This window comes from Miniopterus natalensis, chromosome 1 (genome assembly GCF_054644295.1).
Source record: "Miniopterus natalensis isolate mMinNat1 chromosome 1, mMinNat1.hap1, whole genome shotgun sequence".
Lineage (NCBI taxonomy): Eukaryota > Metazoa > Chordata > Mammalia > Chiroptera > Miniopteridae > Miniopterus > Miniopterus natalensis.
In genome coordinates, this window is record NC_142081.1 from 23,970,895 (window position 1) to 23,998,001 (window position 27,107).

Sequence of the window (27,107 nt, forward strand, 5' to 3'; positions counted from 1 at the left end):
AGCATGTGCTCTGACCGGGAATCGAACCCTCATCGCCTGGATCCCAGGTCGACGCTTAACCACTGAGCCACGCCCGGCCGGGCCCCATCTGCCATTTAAATAGCTATAGAAACTATCTCCAACTTTATTTTTTCTTTAGCTGACTTTATCGAGCGGCTACGTCCTAGGCACTGTCTTAAGAAGACGCCGGTCAAGACCCAGAGCGTGGGCGGTACCGGTCACCAGACGGCTGGAGGACGAGCACCAAGGCGACTGAAACCCCTAAGTCCCTGTAGCAAGCCGGCCTGCGGAACCAAACTTCTGACGCTCGGTTTCCGGGCGGCCGCGCGAGTGTGTTACGATGACTCGATTGCTTTTGCCTGGCGGAGGCCTGGCCGGAGCGGACGAGCGGCCGGAGGCTGAGGGAAGGGGACGCGCCTAGGACGTCCTGGTCTGGGAGGGGGCCTGGGCCGCTGAGACTTGGGGGGCCGCGCGGGGCCTGCTTGGCCGGGTGCGCGGGCGGGTCGGAGAGTTCTGTCATGTTTACACGCGCGACGACGCGCGCCTTGCGCAAGAGCAAGACCCTTCGCTACGGGGTCCCCATGCTGGTGAGTGCTGGAGAAAAAGTGTGGGGGCGGGATTGCGGAAGGGGTGGGACCTCAAGTTTGGCCGGATGGAGACCGCGGGGTACCTGTAGCTCGAGAGGCGGGGAACTGATGCCCGGGCGAGGAAGGGGCTGGGGTAGGTTGGGAGCTTTCAGGCAGCCCTATTTCTAGTCTTCTCCGGGTAGTGGGATCTCGAGGCCCCTCCTCCTACCTTCCGTGGTGCTTCCGAGAGCGACGCAGGAACCAGATTTTACTCCAAACCTGAATGATCACTAAACACCCCGCCCCGCGCCTCTACAGCTTGGCGGTGGCCCGGGTCTCTGGAACTAGACGGATTTGCTTAATGTAACTGTACGGTTGCGGGCATCTCCATGTTTCAGCTTCCTAGTTTGTGAACTGGCTTAATTCTTCCAGGGTTGTTGTTAAGTAAAACCTTGTGAATTGAGTGTTTAGCGCGGCGCCTGCCACATCGTAGCGGCCCTCGAAAGGTCGATGTTTATATTTTTAAAGCACTCAGGAAATTCCGAGTTAGCAGCTCCCTCCCAGGAACCCAGGACAAAGACCAGACCCCCCCCCCCCCAAGTAACATGTGGGTACCGTGATGACAGTGCTCCAGGAAAGAGATGATAGTGGCCTGGACTACAGTATTAGGAAACGATATGGTCAGAAATTGTCAGATTCAAGAAATATTTTGAAAAGTAGAGGTGACAACTCCGGAATGGGTTAGATGTGAGATAGGAATGAGAGGAGCTAAAGATGACTAAAGAAGTTGGCTTGAGCAATTGGATGAAAGTAATCGACATTTTCCGGGATGTGAACTAGTTAGTGATTAGGGGCAGGTTGGGGTAGAAAGAGTGTTGGGGTAAAAATCAGAAGGCTTTTTTAAAAAATGTTAATTTGTATATTCTTGCTAGACTTTTAAGTGGAGATGCCCAGTAGGAAGGCAGATCTTTAGTTCAGGGGGCTATTTCCTGTTGAAAATGTACACTTGGAGGCTGTTAGGTTATAGAGGCTACATTTAAATCCATGGAACTGGAAGACTTCACCTAGGGACTCAGTGTTGGTTGTGAATAGGTAGAAGAGGTATGAAACTTGGAAAGGTGAGGAATAAATAGAGGGAAACTGAGAAGGAGTTAGGAAAACCAGGGGTGTGTCTTTGCATTGAAACTAAGAGACAAAAATTATTTCATTTTACAAGGAATTCTTACATATTAACATTGCAAATATTAGCTGCTTATAAATCACAGATATGTACCTGATTTGTTGTATTTTGATTTATGTTGTTTTAATTTCATGTATTTGTTGGGATAGATGTTTTACATTTTTATGTGGTCAGGTTTATTGGGTTTTGAAATTTGTAGTCTCAAGGTTTTTTTGATATTCCAACTTCAAAATGATAAATTTTTATATTTCATGATGTTTTATGTCTTTTTGTATTTTTTTTTTTTATCCTCACCTGAGGATATTTGTTCCATTGCTTTTCAGAGAGAGTGGAAAGGAGACAGAAATAGAGAAAGAAACATTCATGTGAGAGAGACACATCAATTGGTTGCCTCCTGCACCTGCCCTGACCAGGGCAGGGATAGAGCCCAGGACCCTTCAGTCCTAGGGCTGACACTCTAACCACTGAGCCAAACCGGCTAGGGCATTGTATTTCTTTAATTGGTAATATTAATATATTGATATAGAAAGGAAGATAGGGATTAAACTTAATGTTTTTCCAAGTGTTAGACTTTTGCAGCTTTAGGATTAAGAATTAAAGCCCATTAGATTATTGATGGGATGATAAAGCAACAATGACAATTCGAGGGCTCTTTTAAGATTGACCATATACTGAGGGATATGGCATATTCCATGAGATTCTTTTATCACTTGCTAAGGAAGTGGAGAAAAATGCTCTTCCATTGGCTTATTTTGTAAAATATAAAATTGAAAGAATTCTGGTCTTGAAGAAACAAGGCCAGAATTTTATTCCTGGCGTTATCCATTGTGATCATGGACAAGTCATCTATTAAATGGATTTTTTCTTTAGCTCACATGTCTTTTGTAAGGATGAACTAATAAAATGCTTGTGATGATACTTAAACCATAAGGTCAGGTACAAGTGTGGAGTACTGATTTTGGTATTTGGTAATGTGCTAAAATGTTTCCCAGTGACAGTATATAAAGCACCTGTTCTGAAAGGTGAATGGTAATTAACCAGGAAAAATAATCTATAAGATTTTGTATAATCTATCGCTGTTGGGGCATTTAGATTAGTAATCTATCAGTAGACTGAATTCTGCCCTTCTGTTTTGTTTAATTGTTTCCTTTCTTTGTTTCAGCTGTTGATTGTTGGAGGTTCTTTTGGTCTTCGTGAGTTTTCACAAATCCGTTATGATGCTGTGAAGATTAAAGTAAGAACTGTAATTGGAGTTTGACATGTGTCTGTGTATATGTATGTTCTGGTTTAGGAGATGTGTATACTCAGCATACTAAGCAGTCTGAGTCTTGTCTAGCCTTTCAGGACTGATATATGATGATTGGGCTCTTTCTTACTCTTTATAACAACACTAATGATCACATGGAAATGAATCAGGAAATGTGAAGAGTTTAGTAATTTTTCTCCTATTCACTAGAAAATTTCCAATATTGTTAGCTTTTTTGCCACAACATGTGCTCTGATGTAGTTGCTTTTAGGATTTAGAAGGGACTAAAGAACATGGGACAACAATTTCACTCCGTTTTATTACTTCAGTTTTAAATTAGCTATTTCACATGAATACCAGTAATTTTATGAATTATATTGTAGTGCATCTTTAGTAACTTATAGTAAAAGAAAGAAAAATTATTTTTCATTATAAATAGTTATACTTATCTTTTTATAAGTATCCCTTTGTGGAAGACTGTACTGGTTCATATCTATATGGTTGTCTTTATTTTATAGGTGAGGACACTGAAGCCCAGAGAGCTTAAGTAACTTGCCTAAGGTCATATGACTACTGAGGGTAGAGCTAGTATTCCCACCCTCAGTGATTACCCAATTACTGTCAAATTCAAGTCAAGTGTTACACAAGAATTCTGGTTGATTGAGAAGTAGGTAGTTTTTGTGTGTGGCACACATCTGATATTTGTTTTTCTCCGAGTAATAGATAAATTTCGTTAGCAGACCTCAGTAACATGGGTGCTAAAGTAAAGAGTATCAAAGGCCTATTCAATTTGCTCAGTTAATTTTATGGTTTAAGAGAAACACCAACTCCAGCTAGTCTCAAAGACAATAGGCATTAGAATGAATATTACATTTTAAAAGAATATGGTACAATGGTTTCTATAAGGGAATAGGGCAATTATCAATTGAGTTAAAAGATCTGTTAGCATCCCAATTTTTGTTGTTGTTAATCCTCACCTGAGGATATTTTTTCCATTGCTTTTCAGAGAGACTGGAAGGGAGGGAGGGATGAAGGGAGAGAGAGAGAAGCATCGATATGAGAGAGACACGTGGATTGGTTACCTCCCACACCTGCCTCAACCAGGGCCAGGGAGTGAACCCGCAACGCAGGTACATGCCCTTGACTGGGAGTTGAACCCGAGACCCTTTGGTGTGTGGGCCAGTGCTCTAACCACTTGGGAACTCGGGCCAGGGCACATCCCAATTATTTTATTGAGGAATTCTTTTCCGTTTTGCTTTAAGATGAAAGTTGTAATAATCTGACCTTTGGAAGTAGGATAACACGTATATATTTGAAAAATAATTGAATAGTTGTCATATGTTTATCATGTATTAGATCCTACAGATAAAGATTTAAGAAACTGATTCTTACAAAGCTTATGGCATAATTGCAGCTGGAAGACATCTAAATGTGAACATGTACCCAAACATATAACAGTGCCCAGGAAAATGCTATATTAGAATTTTGCATAAAACATTACTAGAACTTCAAATAGAGGCATACAGATTAGACTTGGGAATGGGGTATTTGGAAGGTTTGCTAGAGGTGTCAACCTTTGAATTCAGGCTTTAAGAACGAGTAAGAGCTAAATGGGGGAAATGATTAATATTCTATAACAGAGGGAGTATTAAGTATATGGTCAGATTTTCATTTTAGAAATATCTCTTTGGCAGCATAGTACAGGGTGGATGGTGTTTGGGGAGCAAGATAGTAAGGAAGAGATTGTTTTAACTGGAGGCAAAGAGACCTATTCAGATGCTTTGACAGTAGTATAGATGAACAATAATGGAATCTGAAATAAAATGTGCAATGAAGATAGTGAGAAATAAATGGGTTCCAGAAAAAAGTTTAGCAGCAAACATAGTATTTGATGATTAATGTGATATACATAATATAAAAATATGAATAAATCTCCGATGACTTGATGTTTGGTTTTGAGGATTGGATAAATGGTGGTGGTAAGTTAAGGAGAGAGAATGAAGGAGATTGGGATAACGGGGGATCTAGAAGATGGGGTTAAAGTAAAGAGAACAAAATTAGGTAAAGTTGAGAGAAAGAGGTTGATTGAAGTCAAGAGAGTAAGGTTGAGAGGTATGGTTGGTCAAGGTCTGTGGAAGGAGGCTGAGAGGACAGTTCAGGTGAGAAGGATCAGAGAGCAGGACCTGAGATTTAGAAGACTAGGTTGTTTGAAGTTGAGAAGTTAAACTGAGATAAAGTCGAGTCATTGAGTGAGGTTGTGCTCAAACAGGGTAGAGAGGATGAGGTGAACTAAATTTGAGAGGGACTAAGGATAAGATTGGTTGAGGTTGACAGGTGTTACAAGGTTTGAGAAGTTGAGATCAAGGGGGAGTCAAGAGACCGAGATTGCTGAGGTTGAATTCAAGAGGGGGTCAAAAGTGGGGTTAAGAGGACAAATTTGATTGAGAAGAAGCAAGAGAGGATAAGTTGAGTTGAGAAGTTTTGACATGGGTAGAGAAAGGTGGCATTGATTCAGGGTAACCAACCATCTTAGTTTGCCTGGAACTATTCTGATTTTAGGACTGAAAGTCCAGCTTCCCAGGACACAAAATTTCCTGCTTTTCAGTCATGTGTGTAGAAGGTTGAAAAGGAAGTATAGAAACCATGAGACGACACAGGGATGTGATGCAAAGTATAAGGAACAGAGTTTTCTAGAATTTTAGAATACCCTGGCCCACCCAGCCATGAGATCCTAATAATATTGTAATAACTATATATGGTGACAGATGGTTACTGGACTTATTGTGGTGATCGATTTGTAAGGTATGTAAATGTTGAATCGCTATGTTGTAGAGCAGAAACTAATATACTGTGTGTGTGAACTATAATTAAGAATACATTTTTTTAATTGGAAAAGAAAAAATAGAAACCATGAAATGGGCTAAGAAAATAAACTGAAAGCAGTAGCTTTCAATTTCAGTATGAAATAGATATGACATAGTTTCTCTTCCTGCCTTAGTGGCCATTGCTCTTTTATCTCCTGATTCTTAATGCTGACAGCCATGGATTCACAATAATATATCATCCATTGTTGCTTCACGCCAAGTAATACGATATAAGTGTGCAGTTAAGTGTGTTGTAATCCTGAGCATTACCAGTTTTTTTTTTTTGGTGTGTGTGTGTGTTTTTTTGGCTTTGTCTGTTGTACTTTGCAAGGAATTAGTGCTGGTTTAATTTTTAACATTACAAGTATAGTGACCAGGTTTCCTAAGATTCAGATAATAGAAATGAGAAAAATTACAGTACCAATGCCAGTATGATCCAGACATCACCAAAAAAGAAAGCTAAATGATTGTTATTTTAATGACAGATGGAAGGACACGTACAGCTGGATTAGGGAGTTAAATAACCAAAACAGAGCATACTACAAAATATGCAAAAAAGAACCTGAGATTGGGAGAAGAGGAAGCTGGGAGAGCTATTATAAACAAAGAGTTGTTCCTGTTGGGCTTCATGATCAACGTAGATCATGAGAGTTCCTCCCAACTTGATTTGAAATCAGGTTTCTTTTCATGAATTTTTACACTAGATTTGGGCCATACTTGCTGACCCCGTGATTCTTTCATTGCTATATGGTATTCCACTAAGTGTTACCATTTTTTATTTATCCATTTTACCATTGACAGACATTTGGGTTGATTCGCAGTTTGCCTACTGAAAGTAATGCTGTTCTGAACATTCTTGTCTATTTCTTTTGTTGCACAAGTACAACTAAAGGTTGTAGGGTATGTATGTAATTTCCAAAGTATTTTTCAGAGTGATTCAATCAACTGTAGGGGAGGAGATATAATTTTCCCTTTACCCTGCTAGGTTCTTGGCTGAGATTCTGCCTGTAATAAAAGACAGGTTAACAAGAGAAAAACAAACAGAAGTTTAATAATATGTATACCTCCTATATACATGGGAGATACCCAGAAAAACTTAGTAAAACGCTCCCCCAAAATGTTCCAAGCCATCTCCTTAAATACCATCTTCAGGTAAAGAAGGATGTTTGGGGAGTCGGGGCAATTATTCCAGGTTAATGTGTACATTTGAGGGGATGATGGCAATCTAAATTTGCTGGGCTCAACATTCTGTATAGACCTATTAGAAAGAACGTAATTATTTTACTCATATCTTCAAAAGTCATACGTGTTTATAATTTACTTGATCTGTTACTTTCTCGGAAAGATATATTAAGCTCCTCTAATATGTTTTGTGTATTACTTATATTTTTATATATTTTGCTGTGTAAATTTCAAAGCGATGTAGTCATGTAATATTTTATAATTCTAACATCATCTTGAAAATTTGTTCCATTTATGAATATAAAATGTTCCTTTTTGATGCTGTTTTCCTTGAAACTTTTGTCCATTAAAAATATTGCTATGGAGAGATCCAAGATGGCAGCAGATTGAGTGGAAGCTACACTGAAGCTCTCCCAGGACCAAACTGGAATTTCAACTAAAATCCAGAAAAACCGCCCTGAATAACCAACTGCAACTGAAGACTAGCTGGGGAGCATCGTCATAATCAAGGATGAAAAGTGGAGACCACATAGAGACTGGTAGGAAGTGTGGAGGTGCGAGAGGGCTGGCCGGGCTCCCACAGGCAGCAGCTGAAGGTTCAGAGGGATATCTCAGCTGTGGGGGGTTCCCACTGAGAACTCTGGGGCCTAACCCCAAACTGGGTTCCCAGCCCAGAGCACCAGGACTGAGAAAGGTACCCACATAACATCTGGCTATGAAAAGCAGCAGGGTTTCTGTGTGCCAGGGAGAGGTGGCTGGAAATGCAGGCATCCTCTTAAAGGGCCAACACACAAACTTTTGTGTGCAGCCACTCACCTTGGGCTCTGGCAGAGGCAGAGTGGACTAGAGCAGTGTGAGGAGAATCCAGGGGGGCTGGTTGGGGGAGTAGAGCTCAGAGGGCAGCCATCTGGATTCCGGTGCTGAGTCATTCCCCCATAAGGCAGAGGACTTCTTTCTCAGGCAGAAATTTACCTTCCAAGCAGCTTCTGCCTGGGGGGGAAGCAGTTACCCCACCCTGCTGGAAAACCTCTGGCCCCACCCTATGTAGTTTCTACAGCCTGAGGCTCATTAAGAAACTGAATAACAGCCTCTGGGTACTTTGGGTGTCTCCCTGATTTCCTTCTGGACCCAGGGCTTGGAAAAGCAGACCTTGGTACCCATCTTGGTCCTGTCCAAACACACTCATCCCCAGCAGAAGGAACAAGAAGCTGTGAAGTGTGGGAAACTTCAAGCAGGGTACTCAAGGCCAGTCACAAAGAGCATCTGACATTGGCCTACACCAGAGACCATCCCAAAGCCTGGGAGTCCTAGCAGATCTACCTAATCCATAGAAACAAATCCAAACAGGCAGCCAAAATGGGGAGACAAAATACAAGCCCCAAATGAAAGAATAAGTCTCCAGAAAAAGAGCCAAATGAAATGGAGATAAGCAATCTATCAGATACAGAGTTCAGAATACTGATCATAAAGATACTCAATTACATGAAAAAAGATATAGAAACTATGAAGGAAATTAAGAATGACATAGAAATAAAGAAAACATTGGAAGGAATGAACAGCAGATTAGGGGAAGCTGAGGATTGAATCAGCAAATTAGAAGACGGTAGAAAGAATCACTCAATTAGAGAACCCAAAAGAAAAAACAATTAAAAAACAGGACTACAGTTTAAGGGAGCTGTGGGACAGCATTAAACGCAACAATATCTGCATCGTAGAAGTGCCAGAAGAGGTCAAAAGTAAGTAAGCAAGGGTTAGAGAACCTGTTTGAAGAACTAGTGGCAGAAAACTTCCCTAACCTGGTCAAGGAAAAAGTCACACAAGTTCAGCAGGCACAGAGAGTCCCAAGCAAGAAGAACCCAAAGAGGCCCAAGCCAACACACATCATAATTAAAATGCCAAAAATTCAGGACAAAGAGAGAATATTAAAGGGAGCAAGAGAAAAGCAATCTGTTACATACAAAGGAGCTCCCCTAAGGCTGTCAGACGATTTCTCATCAGAAAGCCTACAGGCCAGAAGGGAATGGCATGAAGTATTGAAGGTAATGCAAAACAATGATCTGAATCCAAGACTATTCTATCCAGCAAGGCTATCATTCAAAATAGATGGTGAAATAAAGAGCTTTCCAGACAAAGAAAGGCTAAAGGAGTAGATCACCAGCAAACCAGCACTGCAGGAAATGTTAAAGGGACTGCTGTAATAAGAAGTTGGAATAGAGAGAATGAGAAACATAGGCCTAAAGAAATAAAATGGCAACAGATAAGTACCTATCAATAATAATCTTAAATATAAATGGGTTAAATGTCCTAATCAAAAGACATAGGATAGCTGAATGGATAAGAAAACAAGACCTAAATATGTGCTGTCTACAAGAGACCCACCTTGGAACAAAAGGCTCACAACAGGCTGGAAGAAAACCCAAAAAACCTTCTGGAGGACTTTAAAGGAGAGGTTGACAGCAGTACAGTCATAGTAGGGGACTTTAACACCCCACTGACTTCACTGGATAGATCTTCCAGGCAAAAAAATCAACAAGGAAACAGTGACTCTAAATGACACAGTAGATTAGATGGATTTAATTGACATTTACAGAACATTCCACTTCAGAGCTGCAGAATAGGCATTCTCCTCAGTGCACACGGGACATCTCAAAGATAGACTACATGTTAGGACACGAAACAAGTCTCTACAAGTTCAAGAAGATTGAAATTATATCAAGCATCTTCTCGGACATTTACATAATGAAATACTATGCAGCCGTAAAAAAGAAGGATCCCTTACCCTTAGAGACAGCATGGTGAGACTTGGAGAATATCATGCTAAAGGAAATAAGCCAGTCAGAGAAGGACAAGTGTCACATGATCTTACTCATGTGAAATCTAATGAACAAAATAAACTGATGAATAAAGTAGATCCAGAGACATAGAAGCATGGAAGACTGAAGAATCTCAGAGGGAAGGCAGGGGTGGGTGGTGAGAGATTAACATTAGACTTTATGTGTATAACCCATGGACACAGACAGTAGTGGGGTTGAAGGCCTGGAGGGAGGGGTACAGGGTGGAAGGGGTCAATGGGGGAAAAAGGGGACATTTGTAATACAACAATAAAGGTAAGTTAAAAAAAATATTGGTATGTCCCTGGCTGGCGTTGCTCAGTGCTTAGAGCATCAACCTGTCCTTCAGAGGATCAAGGGTTTGATTCTTGTCAAGGGCAGGTACCTGAGTTGCAGTCCCCGCCTCTGGTTGGGGTGCGTGTGGGAAGCATCCAGTCCATGTGTCTCTGTCACATCGTCATTTCTCGCTCTGTCCCCCTCCCACCTTCCCTTCCACTCTAAAATCAATGGAAAAAAATATCCTCACTCCTCAGGTGAGGATTAAAATATATATAAGTGTATGTGTATATATAATTTATGTACAAAAGTATAAAAATATTTTATATATTTTATGTATATATAAACTATATATATAGCTATGTATTGAATATCCACCCCCACTAGTATTTTTTGTGTTGTATCATTTTTGTAACCTTCTGTCTTCAACCTTGTGCTTTTATTTTTTAAGTACATTTCTCATAAATAGTATAGTATATAGCTGGATTTCTAAAAATTTCAGTCAGAAAAATATTTAATAGATGAAATTCAATATTTACTGGAATTATTGATATGTGTTTATGTATTTCTACCACTCAAAACAGCGATAGAGAAAACCTCAATCAAGTAGAAGCCAAGGAGGAAGAAATAAGAATATAGTAAAAGTAAAACTGAGGTTCAGAATAATCTCTCCATAATCAACATTGAAGAATAGTTTCATTTTATTTTAGCATTTAAAATTGAGGTTTTTTTTCTAATTCTCATCCCTTTGTAAGTAATCTGTCTTTTCATCTTATTTTTCTTTTGAGATTTTCTTTTTATCCTTAATATTCTAAAGTTTTGCTATTACTTAAGATGGGCTTTTTTTGTTTTGTTGTGGGTATTTTTTATTGTGTTCTTTCAGTCTAAGGATTCATTTCTTTTTAATTACTGATTAATTATTTATTGCCCTTATTCCATTCTTTTCACTGTCTGTTTCTGAAACCCCTAATAGACATGTTGGAACTTTTGGATCTAGCTTTCATAATACACCTTTCATTCATCCCATCTCTTTGTGCATCATTCTAGTGAAATCCTCAGGTTGTATTTCTAGTGCACTAATTTGGTTGCTGTGTTCAGTCACTATTCAGCTATCCCATTTAATTTAATTTGGATTTTGTTGTTGTTGGTTTATTAATTTCAGCAATCACATTCTTCTTTCCTAAAGACTTTGCCATGCACAGGTAATACGGCACCACCGTGGAATCCTGTCTAATTTTTTCGTAGATACTTCTTTGTTTTCGGTACATGGAAGGTGCTCTTTTTTGTTTTCAAGAGCAGCATTCTATTTATTAGCATAACATTTTTGTGTAATAACATAATTTAGGGTGGCGGTGAATAGCATGCAGGCAGAGGGCCAAGGTTCAGAGCAAAGTTCTGCCTCTTTGACAAATTATTCAAACTCCCTGTGTCCTACTTTCCTTAGTTGTGATCATACTACTAATACTTACCTTAGGTTTTTATGAGGATAAAAGAGGTATTTATATGTCAAAATGCCTGGTACATAACAAGTCCTCAGTAAACATTAGCTGCTGTTAGTAGTAGTGGTGGTGGTAGTACTACATCAGTTATCATTATGCGATTCGATGGATGGATGGGTGATGGATGATGGAGATTTTGCCATGTGTTTGTCATCTACCATACCATCCTAGCTATCCCTTATATAACTTTAAATTGAAAATTAAATCCTACAGACTTAAATAATGTATAGGTCCTCTTTCTGTTTTACAGATTGATCCTGAGTTAGAAAAAAGACTGAAAATGAATAAAATGTCACTGGAATCAGAGTATGAGGTACAGTATGTTAATATAGTCTTTCTTTTGTAACAATCCTCCCTGTCAGTGACTGGTTCTGTCTGCCTTAAGGTAAACTTCAATGATTAACAGTGCAGAAAAAACATTTACCTTAACTATATGGTATTGGGACAACTATGTAGTCATTTGAAAAGAAAACAAAGATGGATGTATATTTCATATACTATAAATGAATGAGTTTTAGATGGATCAAGAATTTACAAATAAAAACCCAAAATGCTAAAAGTCCGAGGAGGAAAAAAATGAACATTCTTCTTTGTGGTCTCGTGTCAAAAAAGCCTATTTAAAATAATGTGATACCGCCCGGCCGGGCGTGGCTCAGCGGTTGAGCCTCGACCTGGGATCCAGGTGATCGGGGTTTGATTCCCGGTCAGGGCACATGCCTGATGTGTGGGCTCGATCAATGACTCTCTAATTATTGATGTTTCTGTCTCTCTCTCTCCCTCTCCTTTCCTCTCTCTGAAATCAATAAAGATATATTTTTAAAAAATAAATAAAATAAAATAAAATATAAAATAAAAAATAAAATAAAAAAATAATAAAATAAAATAATAAAATAAAATAATAAAATAAAATAATGTGATACCAAACCCAGAAGCTTTAAAAGTAAAGATTGGTGAGTTCATAATTAAAAATTCAGAAGTTCAGCCTAAAAATAAAAAAAAAATGCATATAAAGTCAGTAGTTAAGTGAGGAATCCTAAAAATATTTATCTTTATTATGATGAATTCATTGAAATATGAAGAACATCTACAAATCAAAATGGAAAAGTTCAGCCATTCAGTTGGTCAGTAGGAACATGGGCGAAGCATTGTAAAGAGTTCAGAGGAAGGGAAATAAATATCTTTCTTAAACTTGAAGAGATGCTCAACTGATAATGGGAATGTTAGTTAAAATTATAATGAGGTGTCATTTCCTACCCATTTGATTAGCATAAATCAGAGAGTTTAATAAATTACACATTGTATCATAGAATGTGATGAGGGAGGACGATGTCTCTCTCTGTTTATTTTTTACCTATGAATTATACAGGGGTGGGCAAAAGTCGGTTGACAGCTGCAAGTACAGTGTACATGAAACAGTTTCTTCTATTATTATTTATTTATTATTGTATTTATTTGTATTATGTAAACCTACCCCTGTATTTTTCTGTTTCTTTGTGTGTTTGGTCATTTTTTATTGAAAGGTGGACATTGTGAATAATACATTGAAGAGATTCGAACTTTTAGCAGGCAGTTCAATTATTGGCTGATTATTTCGAACTTGGTTTTGTGCTTTATAAGGGAGGAACTGTGGAAAGGCTTTGGTGCTTCCTAAACCCCTTTTTGTAGGTCTCATTGTTCAAATTGTCTCCCCAAAGGATCTTGTCAGAGCTTACTTAGTTTTAAGCTCTGTTGGATGAGTCTTAAGTAGGTCTTTCTCTTGACATCATTCTTATTCCTAAAGAGCAGCTTTTTGGTGTCTCAGCTGGCTGTGAAGGAAGCAACTAGGTATTAAGTCCACTGTGACAACTGCGAAAATCCAGTACTGACACTGCTTTTCCTCAGCACTTCTTGACTCTGTTCCACAATCAGTTCTATAGCAGTTGGCTGTTAACTAGTGAGCCTTAGGTGGTCTCGCCCACCTAGGGCTCATACAGCCTAGTCTTCAACGACTGCATGTTTTGCAGAATTCTACAGAGAATCTTTTATTCACCAAAGATCTCTGAAGACTGGAGCACTTTTACATGAAGTTGTTCTGCCAACTTTGTATCCCATCCAATAATTATTCTTAAATTCTCTTGAGCATGTGTGTCTTATGTTATCTGGGTGAAGGCTATTATTCTTTTTTTAAAACCTTTTTATAATTTTGGATGATTTCATAACTATACTTGAAAATAATTTACTTTTTTCTTGCACATTAAATTAATAAAATTTTGTTCATCTATATATATTCAATATAAACTCCTGGTAAAACTATAAGTGAATTTAGAGAATGATTTCATTCACTACTTCCCCATTATTTTGTTCAAACCTATAACTTGCTACTTCTCAATATATGAGTACTGTGTCAGTAGTGATGCTGTGGAGGGTTTGTCTCAGAGTGGATTTTAGTTCTTTTAGAAACCGTAGAGTTTGGTACCTGAAGAAACCACGTAGACCATTTGTTTCAGCCTTTTTATTATTACTTATGAGGGAATTAGTGCCCAGATGGCTTCAGTTACTCGCCCAAGGTTATACAGCTCATTAGTAAAAGAGTAAAGCTCAGTATCCAAGTGTCAAGGTAAACTTCTTTTATTCCCTGTCTTTGGATATAAGGTATCCTGTGTTCTCTGAGCCTCTTTTTCTATTTAATTCACTCAGTTAGTCTAGAACAGTGAAAGCAGATGAATGGAAGTTACTGTTGGAAGGGTGAAGAAACACTCATGTTTTTCCCTTTTATCCTACCTTTATTCTTATGCCTGGGAGACATTTCACACTGACGGAAGGTACAGTGATCCAACTGTAGCTAAGTAGTTTTTATTACCCGAATGGGCTTTGCTCATGGCAGCTCTGGGGGATGTCTTTTCATTCTTGAGCCCATGCTCACTTCTCAGGTGCAGGACAAATCATCTTAGTCTGTTTTTGTCCTTCTAGCAGCCTTCGGGGTCTCCACCTTTGTTCTTTTCCTCTCACTTACTACTGTCACTCCTGCTAATGCATGCTGGTCATTACTCTGCTGGGTCAGCCTTTGGAGTTGGACTTCTGTTTTCTTAGCTTCTTCCCTTTCTCTGTGCTCTCAAAAACAAGGCATGTACATTTTTAAAATTTTACTTTAATCGTTTTATTGTGATGAGGAAAAAGATGGGCATTTACATCGATAGCAAGCAAGAAAAATTCCTAATCCTAAGAAATATGTCACTTCAGTTGTTATGCTTGATATGCAGTGATTTATTTACTAAAATTATAAGTGAGGGCCGTTTGGATTCTTTTCACTTGCTCATTGATGTCCTAATGAAAGCCACAGGACCCCTACACTAATATATATACTTTAATTTTTGTGGCTCTATAGAAAATAAAGGATTCTGCTTTTGATGACTGGAAGAATATTCGAGGACCCAGGCCTTGGGAAGATCCTGATCTCCTCCAAGGACGAAGTCCAGAAATCTTAAAGACTAAGACTGCTTGACTATGCTGATTTTTTTTTAATGTTACCAGCTGAATTTGCACTACGTACTCCTATCTGGTGGAAAGAAAATTCCAGATCTGCAGAAGCCTGGATGTGAGTAATTTGGTGACAGATAGTCATGATTAAAAGATCAGGTACAGGTTTTTTGCTTCCCAACTCTGCCATTTGCAAATGAAAGTAACAGATGTTGACCACATATGTTTTATAACACGCAATAAAAATGTGAACACTGCTGCTGAACAACTGTCTTTTTTCCCGCTCTCAAATACACAGCCATGCTCCTTTTCCCCCAGCCACCAGGGCAGCATTTTGACACTTCAGCCTGATTCCTAATGAGAATAGTGTCTGGATCCAAATTCTCATAGGAACACCAAGCAGAGATGTTGTATCAACCTACATAGATAATACTGAGCACAGTCTGATAAGAATCTTGTCTTTACTTATAGTACCTCACATGGTATGCTAATCAGTTTCCAAAGCATCACTTAATGATTGTATTGATACCATTAATATGGTTAAGACAATGATACTTTCCTGGTTAAAACAAAAGTCGTGGAATATTACATATTATATGCAGAAATGGCAAATTTATTCAGGTAATCCACAGATGACTATAGTTTGGGAAACACTGATTGAAGGTATGCTTTATGCCTTGACATGCAAATTAACTAGTTTATTTTTTAGCTTGGCATGTGCTGTGATTTATTTTATTTTATTTTTTATTGATTTAAGAGAGAAAGAGGAAGGGGAGGAGAGAGAAAGAGAGAGAAACATTAATTTGTTGTTCCACTTACCCAATGGTTGCTTCTGGTATGTGTCCTGAACGGGGATTGAACCCGCAACCTTGGTGTATTGGGACAACGCTCTAACCAACTGAGCTACCCAGCCAGGGCCAGCATTTGCTGTGATCTAAACGGTAGGCAAAAGGGTAGAATTGAGGAAAGTTAGTTTTTTTTACTCAGTTTTTTCTTTTCAGCCTTGTTTCCCTACGTTAATTGCCAAAACAATTTATAAATCCACCCACCTCTTCCGCAATCAAAATCCCTATTTTTGCCCTGGCTAGTGTTGCTCAGTGGTTCGAGTGTCAGCCCGTGTGTCAAAGGGTCTTGGGTTCGATTACTGGTCAAGTGCAGGTATCTGGGTTGCAGGTTGATCCCCAGCCCTGATTGGGGCACATGCAGGAGGCAACCAGTCAATGTGTTTCTCTCACATCAGTGTTTTTCTTTCTCTCTGTCTTCCGCTCACTCCCTCCCTTTCACTCTCTCTAAAAAGCAATGGAAAAAATATCCTCGGGTGAGGATTAGCAACAACAAAATAATAAATAATACCTATTTTCAGTGGGTCAGTGTTAGCAAAAAGCAAAGCAAGCTGATTATCTAGTGGTGATAATTTGTGATAGAGCTGACTCATAAGACTTAGTTATCTGAGGGGGCAATTGGTTTTCATAGGCAAAAACAAAACAAAATAAAACCTCTACTTAAGCTTCACTCCTTATATAGGATCTAACTCCAAATGGATCAGATTTAAATGTAAAAAACATAAAACTTTTAGGAAAAAACAAAGTTTTTGGGACCTAGTATATAGTTCTTACCAAAAAATTCATAAAAGAAAAACATGATAGATTGGACACTTCATCAAATTTAAAACTTCTGATTTCCAAAGACCCTTTTGGAAGGATGAAAAGCCAATCCCCAGACAGAAAATATTGTAAGCCACATAAGACACACATCTAGAATATATAAAGAACTCTGAAAACTAAACAGTTAAAAAAAGCAAACAATCCAATTAGAAAACGGGCAAAAGACAAAGAGACATTTTACTGAAGAGGATATATGAATGGCAAACTCATGAAAAGAATGTTTGACATCACTGGCCATTAGAGAAATACAAATTTGTTTACATTGATAAATCATTACACATCTGTTAGAACAGCTAAAATTTTAAAAATTGACAATACCAAATGCTGACAAGGATGTAGAAAAGTAGATCTCTTACATTGCTGGCAGGATAAATGGTACAATCAGTCTAGAAAATGTTTTGGCCGTTTCTTGAAAAACAAAATAGATTTCTGGTTTCCAGTTCAACATTGTAGAAACCTTGGAAGTCTTAACTGCCATCCTAACATAGAAAAAAGCTGAAAAACTGAAAATCCATGACTTCTTGAGTACGTGAGAGAACTAAGGTCACAAGACAAAACCACTACCCTGAGCACTTGAGGCAAATACAGAAAATCACACTTTCCCTGGAGGGGAAACCACCACTGGGAATAATTTAAAGGGTAATTGACTAATTACTAGAGACTGAGCATGACTAACTTGCAGTTAAAAAAGAGACCAGCTGGGGGCATATTTTGTGTTTTACTTCCTGGAGCCCACCAGGTTCTCACAGTGAATATCAGAGAAAAATATCCTTGTGTTTCCAGCAGGGAAGGGGAAAGTAATCATTCAGAAATATGCCCCCCCCCCTTCTGTTCTCTTTTACAAAAGCCTCACCTCAAAGGAAACTTATTTTGCTAGAGCCAAATCACACTGGGTTTTACCAGAGCCTAACCAAATGGGGCAAGGGAAACACCCAACTCCAGCCTTCCTTTCTCACCTAAATGGGAGTGGCGGGAGGAAGACTGAGAAGCAGTTGTGAAGGTCCATCCCAGGGGCCCATGATCACTAAAAGACTGGGACTTAATCATAAGATTATAGAATGTTACCCTCCCCCTACACATTACTGCCACATCATTAAAGGCCTATTCACTGGAGCTTCTTTTACCCAGTCCAGCTGGGTATCATGTCCAACTCAACAACAAAAACTACAAGACGTACTAAAAGAAAAAGCACAGTTTGAAAGTAGGCAAGCATTAGAATCAGATTCATATATGGCAGGGATGTTGGAATTATCAGACTGAGAATTTAAAATCTGATGAATATGCTTAGAGCGCTAATGGAAAAAGTACACAACATGCAAGAACAGATGGGTAATGTAAGCAGAGAGATGGAAGTTTTAAGAATCAAAAGGAAATTCTAGAAATCAAAAATGAACAGAAATGAAGAATGCCTTTGGTGGGGTCATCCACAGAGTAGACATGACTGAAGAAAGAAAAGGGAAGGGAGGAAGGAGGGGAAAAAAGGGAGGAGGAGGGAGCAGTAAATATTTAATTTCAGGCAAAGCAGACTTCAGAGCAAGGAAAACTGTCAGGGATAAAGAGGGATAAAGGAGTCAGTTCTCCAGGTAGATAGGACAGTATTTAACGTACTTGCACCTGATGACATAGCTGCAATATACCTGAAGCAATAAAACCAAAAGTTTTTTGTTTTTAAAAAGATAGACAAAATTGGCAAGGCTTTAGTTTTACCAAGATAAAAAAATGAAAGAAGACTCAAATTATTAAATCAGGAATGAAAAAGGGACACTACTAGCAACCCTAGAGAAATAAAGAACTATAAGGGAATGCTATGAACAATTATATGCCAATAACTTAGATAATTTAGATTATCTAAGTTATGTTCTATTATCGTCTTTGGAAAGACACAAACTACCAAAACTGACTTAAGAAGGAATGTAAATCTGAAAAGACCTATAACAAGTAGAGAATTGAATTAGTATTTAAAAACCCACAAGAAAAGGCCGGACCCAGAGGGCTTCATTGGTGAATTCTACCAAATATTCAAAAGAAGAATTAATACCATTTTTTCACAAACTTTTTCCAAAAAATAGAAGAGAATGAATCACTTCCGAGCTCATTCTGTGCGGCTAGTATTATCCTAACACAAAAACATCACGAGGTAGACATCATAAAGTTACCAACACCTCTTAAGAATGCACATACAAAAATCCTCAACAAAATACTTGCAAATCAAATGCAGTAATGTTTTGAAAGGATTATACATCATGATCAAGTGAGACTTACCTCAGGAATGCAAGATTGATTTAACATTCAAAAATTATGTAATACCCTATATCAGTAGAATTGAGGACAAAAAAGAAACTATATGATTGTAATCCAGACGCAGAAAAACATCTGACAAAATTTGACCTCTCTTCATGATAAATACATTCAATAAACTAGGAGTAGAAAGAAACGTCATCAACCTGATTAAAGGCATCTACAAAACAAAAACAACTCACAGCTAACATCAAACTTAATAAGCAAAGAATGAGTGTTTGCCTCTAAGAAAGGAGAAGACAAGAATGTCTGCTCTCATCACTGCTATTCCACATTGAACTGGAGGTTTTAGCCAGGTCGATTGGGATGGCGAAAAGGAAATAAGCGTTTAGACTGGAATAAATAAGTACAATGATCTGTTTGTAGATGCCATGACTTTGTGTGTGTAGAACATTCTAAGGAACCCACTAAAAGCTATTATAACTGCCTGGCCGGTGTGTCTCAGTGGTTGGGTGTCGATCTATGAACCTGGAGGTCACATTTTGAATCCCAGTCAGGGCACATGCCTGGTTTTGGGCTTGATCCCCAGAGGGGGTGTGCAGGAGGCAGCTGATCCATGATTCTTTCTCATTATTGATGTTTTTTTTCTCTCTCTCTCCCTTCCTCTCTCTGAAATCAATAAAAATATTTAAAACAACTATTATAACTAATAAATGAGTTCAGCACTTACAGGGATATTCACTTAAAAGGGTGACATTAGGACTTGGTAAGACTGTAAACCTCAAGGGCAGAGAATGTTTCTTTTAATTATCCTGCCCAATCTCTTCTCTCTCCTCTCTCAACCACAACACCAGAGACAATGCTTTCTGAGCTGATTTGCTGTGGAAGATCTTTCCAAGCTCGTAAGAAATTAATAGATTGATTTAAGACATTGATATCTTTTGCCTTTGAGAATCCATGGGAACATTTCAGTTTATAACGCAGTTGACTGGTAATATTCTATCATTGTCTCTGAGTTCCCCACGTTAAAGAATACTCGGCTCTCTGACACAAAGTATTAGTAATCAATGTAAAATTTACTGAAGATTTCATAGAGAACAGAAGGTTTACACTGCACACCATACAATGAGTAACTCAGGAAGTCTCCTTACTAAATTTCTCTTTCCCACAACGTCCATCACGGGCACTCCATCTTCTTCTCACTTGGCCATTTCCCTCTGTAGGGCCCAGCTTCAATGGATCCTGGTTTTTCTGTTTCTGGATCTCTTGCTGTTAACCAATACCCTCCCAACGCATGCTCTTCTGCCCCCCTCTCCCTCAAACGCATTACTTTCATATGCACCGAGAGTCAGCTTTCCCCAGCTCCTGCAAAGCACCACATCCCTCCCCAAATGCTCTGCAAATAAGCTTGTTTCTGTCACAGGGAACTACAGAGGAACCATAGTGAGGAACATTATATTGTATAAATTAAATATATATGGATATATTTAATATATACATGCATTATCTTGGGGAAATTATTTAGCTGCGTCATGCCCCAGTTTCCTTATGTGGAAAACAGGAATGATAACAGAGTTAATGTGATTTAATTATGTAAAGCTCTTACAATAGTAATTGGCATAGAGAAAGCACTCAGCAGATGTTAGCTATCATTATTAAATAGAAAAGGATTATTAGTGACAACAAAAGTTCTTATCAAAGTATCACATCTAAAGGAGTATTTTAATAACATTGCCTAGCCATCTATTAAATTAATAGCAATTAATCTCGTGTGGAAAGATGTATCTAAGTGATCTTGTATGTCCCTTCTGCAAACAGCAATGTGCAGTGGGAAACCATGCAAACTGATAGACCTGACAGATTGCAAAGCTGTGTAATCTTACAAGCTATATAACCCACTTGAGTTTCAGTCACCTCATCCGTGAATGGGAGTTTTGTAGTTGTCTGTGTTAATCAGGCAAAGATAGGTGGTAAAGTAGTGGCTATTATTATTATTGACTAGTAGATGGAAAATAATGTGTTTACAGATGATAAACATTCCGTCTTAAGCCATTGCTTCAAATAATTCAGTAAAATAATTTTCTCTGGTTTCTTTTCTGCCTTTTGAACCTAAACAATGTTTAACCTGCTGGAAGCATTACCAAATGACAGAATGAAAGTGGACAAAGGTTTATAAAATGGGGGTTTTTATTTCCTCTAGATCACGAGTGGAGACTAGACTTGGAGGGCTAAAAGGTTGAGAGGCTTAACTTTGGGCCACTGTCAGCTGTGCTCTCAACAGAAATCATCCTGGTGTGGGAAAGCCTTGTAGTCACTGACTGACACCACCAGAGGGCGAGCTAAGACCATACAACACTGAGTTTGGGGGCTAGAGTAGATCACAGGGTTGTCCCAGATCTATGTCAGACCACAGGTCCCAAGGAGGGAATGGATTTCACAGGGAGGTCATCTTGTCTTGTGCCACTGTGCCCCTTGTGTGGAGCAGGGGAGAGTCTTCCTGGAACATGTAATGGGTAGAAAACCGCATTCCCACCTTTTACCCTCCAACACACTGGCTCCACTCCCAAATCCCGAGCCCCACTTCTTCCTCTCTGTTCATGAGCAATGAAAACTTGGAAAAGAGAGGGTTCAGTTTTGAACTGCTTGTAGCTGGTGAAACAATCATGAAATAAACTCATTTAAAGTTGTATTACCCAGATAAACATTTATTTCATTTCATGTCCCAATCTATATCCCCAGAAATCAAAGTCCTGTAACAATTTATTCTTCCCTTATCTCTTATGATAAATGTCCCCCCAAAACCCCAAAGGAGTTGGTTTCTTAAATTACATTTCACATTGCCATCACCAGACCACCCACCACCTCTATGAATACATCTCTCAAAGCCCAGGGCTGCTGCATCAGGTAGATAAAGAGGCTGGGGGGAAGGGGACTGGAAGAAAAGTACCAGCATAGAAGGGCTCTTCTCTTTTGGAGGTTGGATTCCTGGCACTTGACAAGTCAGTTAAAGGGGAGTGAGTCTCTGAAGGTTCACAGGGTGGATTCTGCTGCCTGCCTCCAATATTTGGGAGCAGGGCAGGCTTGGCTGCTCCAGCTTGGTCTGTGATCTCTAGTGTGAGGAATTATATTACCATGGTTGAGCCAAATTATAATGTGTTTCTCTGGGAATGGGAATTAACCTGAGCTTAATTCCTATTTCTAGGAATTAAGAAATAAAAACCAGGTGAATTAAAAGGTTAGACACGCTGATTCATCATGATTTGCACTGAACTCTGCACAAGAAATAGCTCACTTAAGTTCTCTTTGATCTCATCAACTAATGGATATCAGATTCAAATTCAGTTTCCAGCCTCTTTGCTCAAGTCAGTTTTATGATATGTTACAATGCAGAAAAATACACCTGGGTGCTAGCGATTAGGTTCCTTATAGGCATAAGGGTTACAGTAGGAAAATAAGTTATTTGAAAAAACTAGAAATGCAAACATTTATACTCTGAGTCTAGTCAGAATAAGGATGTCTTAAATACGGTCCCCAGTTGTGGGAATTTTGCAAAACAACCACTGATCAATTTTTGTTTATTACCTTATTAGTCTAAGGAAAGGCACAAAGTGCCTTATTGGCAGCAAAAACATTACAGATCCTGGACTGAATAAAATGTTAGGAAGTCCCCAGTCAGGCAGATCAGGGGGTTTCCATTTGGGCAAATTCTAGCAGAAAAGAGATGGCAAGGATTAATTAATGTGACAGCTGTTTATTGAGTGACTACTATAAGCCAGGCGACAGTCTCCCATTATGAATACGGCAATGTCAACAATAGAAAAAGATTCCTGCCCTCACGGACCTTATAGTCTAGTAGCCAGATATAGATATTACATAATAAACATGTAAGTAAATTCTATGGTAGAAATTGATGAGTGTTACTGGGGTAAATGTAAGGAAAGATGACAGAACTTGGGAGTCTGTTTTAAATGGGGTGCTCAGGTACACCTCATTGATATGACATTGAGTAACATCTGAAGGAAGGAAGTTAGCCATGTGATATCTGGGATATGTGGGCTCCAGGCAGAGGAAAACAGCCAGTGCAAAGGCCCTGAGTTGGGAAAAATGTAGGAGGCAAGTAGGACTGAAGTCAAGTGATTCAGGGGAGAATAATGGGAGAGATAAATTAAGAGGTAAAGGGAGAAGGGCAGAGACAGATCATTGACTTTGTTGGCCATTTTAAGGCCTTTGGGTTTTCTCTGAAGGGAATGGTGTGCTACTGGAGGGTTTTGAACAGAAGAATGACATGATATGACTTACATACAAGTACCTCTCTGGCTACTGGGTTGAGGCATGAATCTGACTTGAGTCAAATTCATTCAACTGTTCTTACGTTTCACATCTCAAAGAAACAGGTGAAACGTGGAGATGTGGCACAAGGCAGTGCAAGCAGTAAAGTTAAAGGCAGCTGGGGAGTCACCTATGAAGAGGATTGTTTTGAATCCTGTGCTGAAATTCCAGAAACATTTTCCAACACTTATTAAGCCCTTTTGCAGTGACTGTCGATTTTTGTGTCCTAGAGAGTGTGCTTAGTCTAAGTGTGCAACTCCAAAGATGTTAAACAGGCCCCACTTGATATAGTTCAAGCTCCTCTAATGGACAACACAGAGTCAGAAGCCTTAAGGCCTTGGCTTACCTTCTTTGGCTCACTCCAGCTGTCTTTTTTCTAAAACAGGGAAGAAATTGCCATTGAACAAAGCATGCTTCAGAACTCCTTCACAGCACCCACCTGATCGAGGCAATGTCATAGGCTTTTACTAAAATCATCCAGATCATCATTGGTCTAATGAACATTGAACACTTGCTACGAGGGACTTTCTAGATGCTGGGCATTCAAACAGTAAGACTCCTCTTTTCATGTTGCTTATATTCTTCTATAGAGTAAAAGGCACTGACTTTATAAATAAAAAATAATAGATTACAATAAGTGCTTTGTTATATATGTGCGCTAAAGGTTCCGAGGAGGGATTAATATACATTGCCTGCAGAGTAGGGGAGGTTTCATGAACATGGTCTCCCTGGAGCTGCATTTTGAAGTTGTGAAACTTCATGGGACGCTCAGGGAATGATGTCTCCTCTAGGATGGAGTCTGGAGTGAAAAGGGGATAGTAGCAGGAATCAGGTCAAAGTTATTATTACAAAAGGCCTGAAATTCCTTGCTAAGAAAATCAGAATGAATACTGTAGGCAAAAGCAGGAGAATCCTGTCATCATTTATATCTTTCAGGTAACTTTCAGCAGTGTCAGAGATAAGACTTGAAAATTACCATGAGGTTTCTTCCCTTTTTTTCCTTTCCATATTTGACCCCAGAGCCCTGTAGACATGGGTGTTAATGGAGATTAGGAATTTCTCCTGTGGAGACCACTTAGGGGCTACTTTAACAGACGGAAAGAATAAAATAAACCAGATGTGTTTCAGTGGCAATAGAGAGGCAAGGACAGATGGAAAGATTTCAGGGATACCGTGGGAAATGTTACTCTACGTCACCTGCACTCTCTACTATTACGTCATCTCAAATAATACTTGATAGATGAGGCTTTCTCTGACTCACCCTGGCCAACCACCCATGTGGGGTCTGTTTCCTAAGCTACCCATGTACTTTAGGCATACATTTGTGTTCCCCATTAGACTGCCAGCTAATTTAGGGCAGGGCTAGTATATCTTTTCATCTGTGTTCTCCTTAAGCCTTCTAATGACCCGCAAAAAGGTGTGCTGGACGGTTGTTGAATGAGTGGAAAATAGGCATTCATAAATGATTTAAGATTAAGGGCTAACTGGCAGTAAAACACTAGCATTAAAGGTTCAGTATAGCAAGACAGTGCGCCGTTTGCTACCAATCAACCTAACCTTTCGTAGCACTTAAAAAAACATTTTTTAAAAAATTAAGCTGGCCAACTCCCCATCCCACAAATAGCGAGAGGCTAGAGTACTAGCTTTAATAAAATAACTTTTTTCCTTGGCTGATTTTATCGAGTTCCAGGGAGTGTTTTAAGACGTTAGTCCTGAGATGGAACACGGGAGGTACCGGTTTCCCCATCAGTTAGGCGGTAAAGGCGATTGGGAACGCAAACCTCTAAATCCCCCCGCGTGCCGGAACCAGGCGGCTCGAGCTGCGATTTCCGGGCGGATGCCCGAGCGTGCTACCATGCATCGATTACTCTTGTCTGGGGGAGGTCTCGCGGGCGAGGACCGCGAGCTCGGAGGCGGAGGCTGCGAAGAGGCCGGTCCTCGTCCCGAGGGCGCTTGAGTTGCAGAGATGCGGGCGGCCGGACGGCCGCTCTTGGCCCGTTTGGCACGTCGTGCCCGTGGATCGGAGAGTTCAGTCATGTTTTTACACGCAGTGACGTGCGGCTTGCGCAAGAACAAGTCCCTTCGCTGTGGAGCCCCCATGTTGGTGACGGAGTTGGAGAGGTGAGAGCCCGCGGGCTGGAGGAAGACGTGCGGGCGGGCTCCCGGAAGGGGCGGGGTCTCCGCTCGGTGGGATCGGAGTGGGCGGGCTCGGTGACCGGGCGGCGGAAGGCAGGGACCCCGGCGCCAGGGGCGCGGTGGCCCGGCAGGGAGTTTTTAGACAGCCCTCCTCAAGGCTGAGCGACTTCCAGGAGGTGACAGAATTAACATACATCAGAGCCAGATGTTAGCCCCAGTCTGGTGATGACAAAGTCTGCATTTTTCTACTTCCTGCAGCATGCAGCTTCTCAGGATCACTGGGGCCAAATGCAGTTATTTAGTAATTGTATAATTTGGGTCATTTCCATGCAACAGTTTACTAGTTGGTGAAATGGGCTTAATTTGTATTTCACATAGTTTTAAGGATATTTATAGGGTTTAGCACAATGTCCGCTGAGCGTTAGGGACTCCCAAAGTGGTAGCTGTGTTCTCCTTTGTGATTCTATAGCGCTTTGCACCACCCTTAGTGTATTACTGCTCCCAGGACATTCGATGGTGTTCTTGATGTGTTTGCACGCAGTGCCCTGAGAATGGGGACCATTCCCATTGCTCAGGGGAACACAGGTTGACACTGGTATAACAGTGGGAGGGTTAGGCCTTGAAATCAGTTAGACGTGAGTTGGAATGCAGACAGTTCCCTTTATTTGCTGTGTGATTTGGGGCAAGTTGTTTGCTTTTGCAATCCTCAGCCTTGTCCATAGACAGTGTAATTTGGATAAAGCTTTGAAACAGGATGTAGGCCTTCCAGTCAGAATTAAGTCCAATTATACTGATGAGGCCAAGGACAAGGCCACTTCATTTTCAACATAGTCTGTTTGGGGAAGGTTATACGCCTTATCTCTGGTGGCCTGTCAAATATACTAATTGGCTTATAGGCACAGTTGGAGTCAGGCAGACAAAAGTATTGGATTCAGTGCTCTTGAACCCAACAAAAGTACTGGAATGAACTCAAGGAATACATTCTCTTTCCCATGTAGGAATGTTATGTTAAGAACATCATATTAGTATATATGTTCCACAGTTACTCTAAGACCTTCAAAGTGGGTTGTTTCCTGTGATAAATATTAGTAATTTTTATGGAATAACATACAGAAGAGTGTTTCACAGTACCAGGAGAAAACTAATCGTTTTCTCCTTTTCTGTTAACAGCCCCCCCCCCACCCCCCGGCAATGAATTTGCTGCTTGAGCTTCTTCCTTACCCATTTCCTAAAGTTCCCTGACTGATATCATCAGTGACCCACCACTTTCTAAATCCAGTACTTTCTCATCTTTATCCGCTCTGACTGTTCTGTTGCATATGTTACCAATGCCGACTTCCTGCTTTTTAAAAACCTTGTTGTCTTATACAAAACCGCTGTGTTTCCATTTTTTTGCTAGCTTGCAGCTCTTTCTCATTTTCCATCATGGTTTTCTTTGGTCTGTTCATTAATCTGTATCTTTTAGTTGGAAAGTCAAAGGACCGAGATTTGCCCAAGACAGTAATTAAGGTATATGAGCAAGAATAGACAAATCGACATGGTTAAAAATAGTAGAGATTCCAGGAAAAAAGACCCATGTATGTCAATACTTGACTGATAAAAAAAAGATGTTATAAAGTACTGTGTAAAGGAAGATTTTT

General features: G+C 39.7%; 2 protein-coding genes across 7 annotated transcripts in view; both read left to right on the forward strand.

Moving 5' to 3' along the window:
* The first annotated feature begins 441 nt into the window (after positions 1 to 441).
* The window catches only part of LOC148094059 (cytochrome c oxidase assembly protein COX16 homolog, mitochondrial), a 37,307-nt gene continuing 10,641 nt past the window's right edge, over positions 442 to 27,107 (forward strand). Inside the window, exons 1-5 of one of the 4 annotated variants that reach the window (XR_015714909.1) lie at positions 442 to 587; positions 2,909 to 2,980; positions 11,895 to 11,957; positions 15,009 to 15,218; positions 23,717 to 23,881. Coding sequence is in view for 2 of the 4 variants with exons in the window: in XM_087819544.1 (XP_087675670.1) it covers positions 519 to 587; positions 2,909 to 2,980; positions 11,895 to 11,957; positions 15,009 to 15,125 (321 nt within the window). In the remaining 2 variants the exon portion in view is untranslated. Of the gene's footprint in view, positions 588 to 1,543; positions 1,685 to 2,908; positions 2,981 to 11,894; positions 11,958 to 15,008; positions 15,358 to 23,716; positions 23,969 to 27,107 lie in introns of those variants that run through there. The other 3 variants (XR_015714910.1, XM_087819544.1, XM_087819558.1) reach the window with 3 other exon arrangements.
* Positions 23,796 to 27,107, forward strand: part of SLC8A3 (solute carrier family 8 member A3) — a 162,374-nt gene continuing 159,062 nt past the window's right edge. For 2 of the 3 annotated variants that reach the window (XM_016211905.2, XM_087819520.1), the window contains exon 1: positions 23,796 to 23,881. The gene's annotated coding sequence lies outside the window, so the exon portion shown is untranslated. Of the gene's footprint in view, positions 23,882 to 25,382; positions 25,453 to 27,107 lie in introns of all 3 variants that reach the window. The other variant, XM_016211906.2, reaches the window with a different exon arrangement.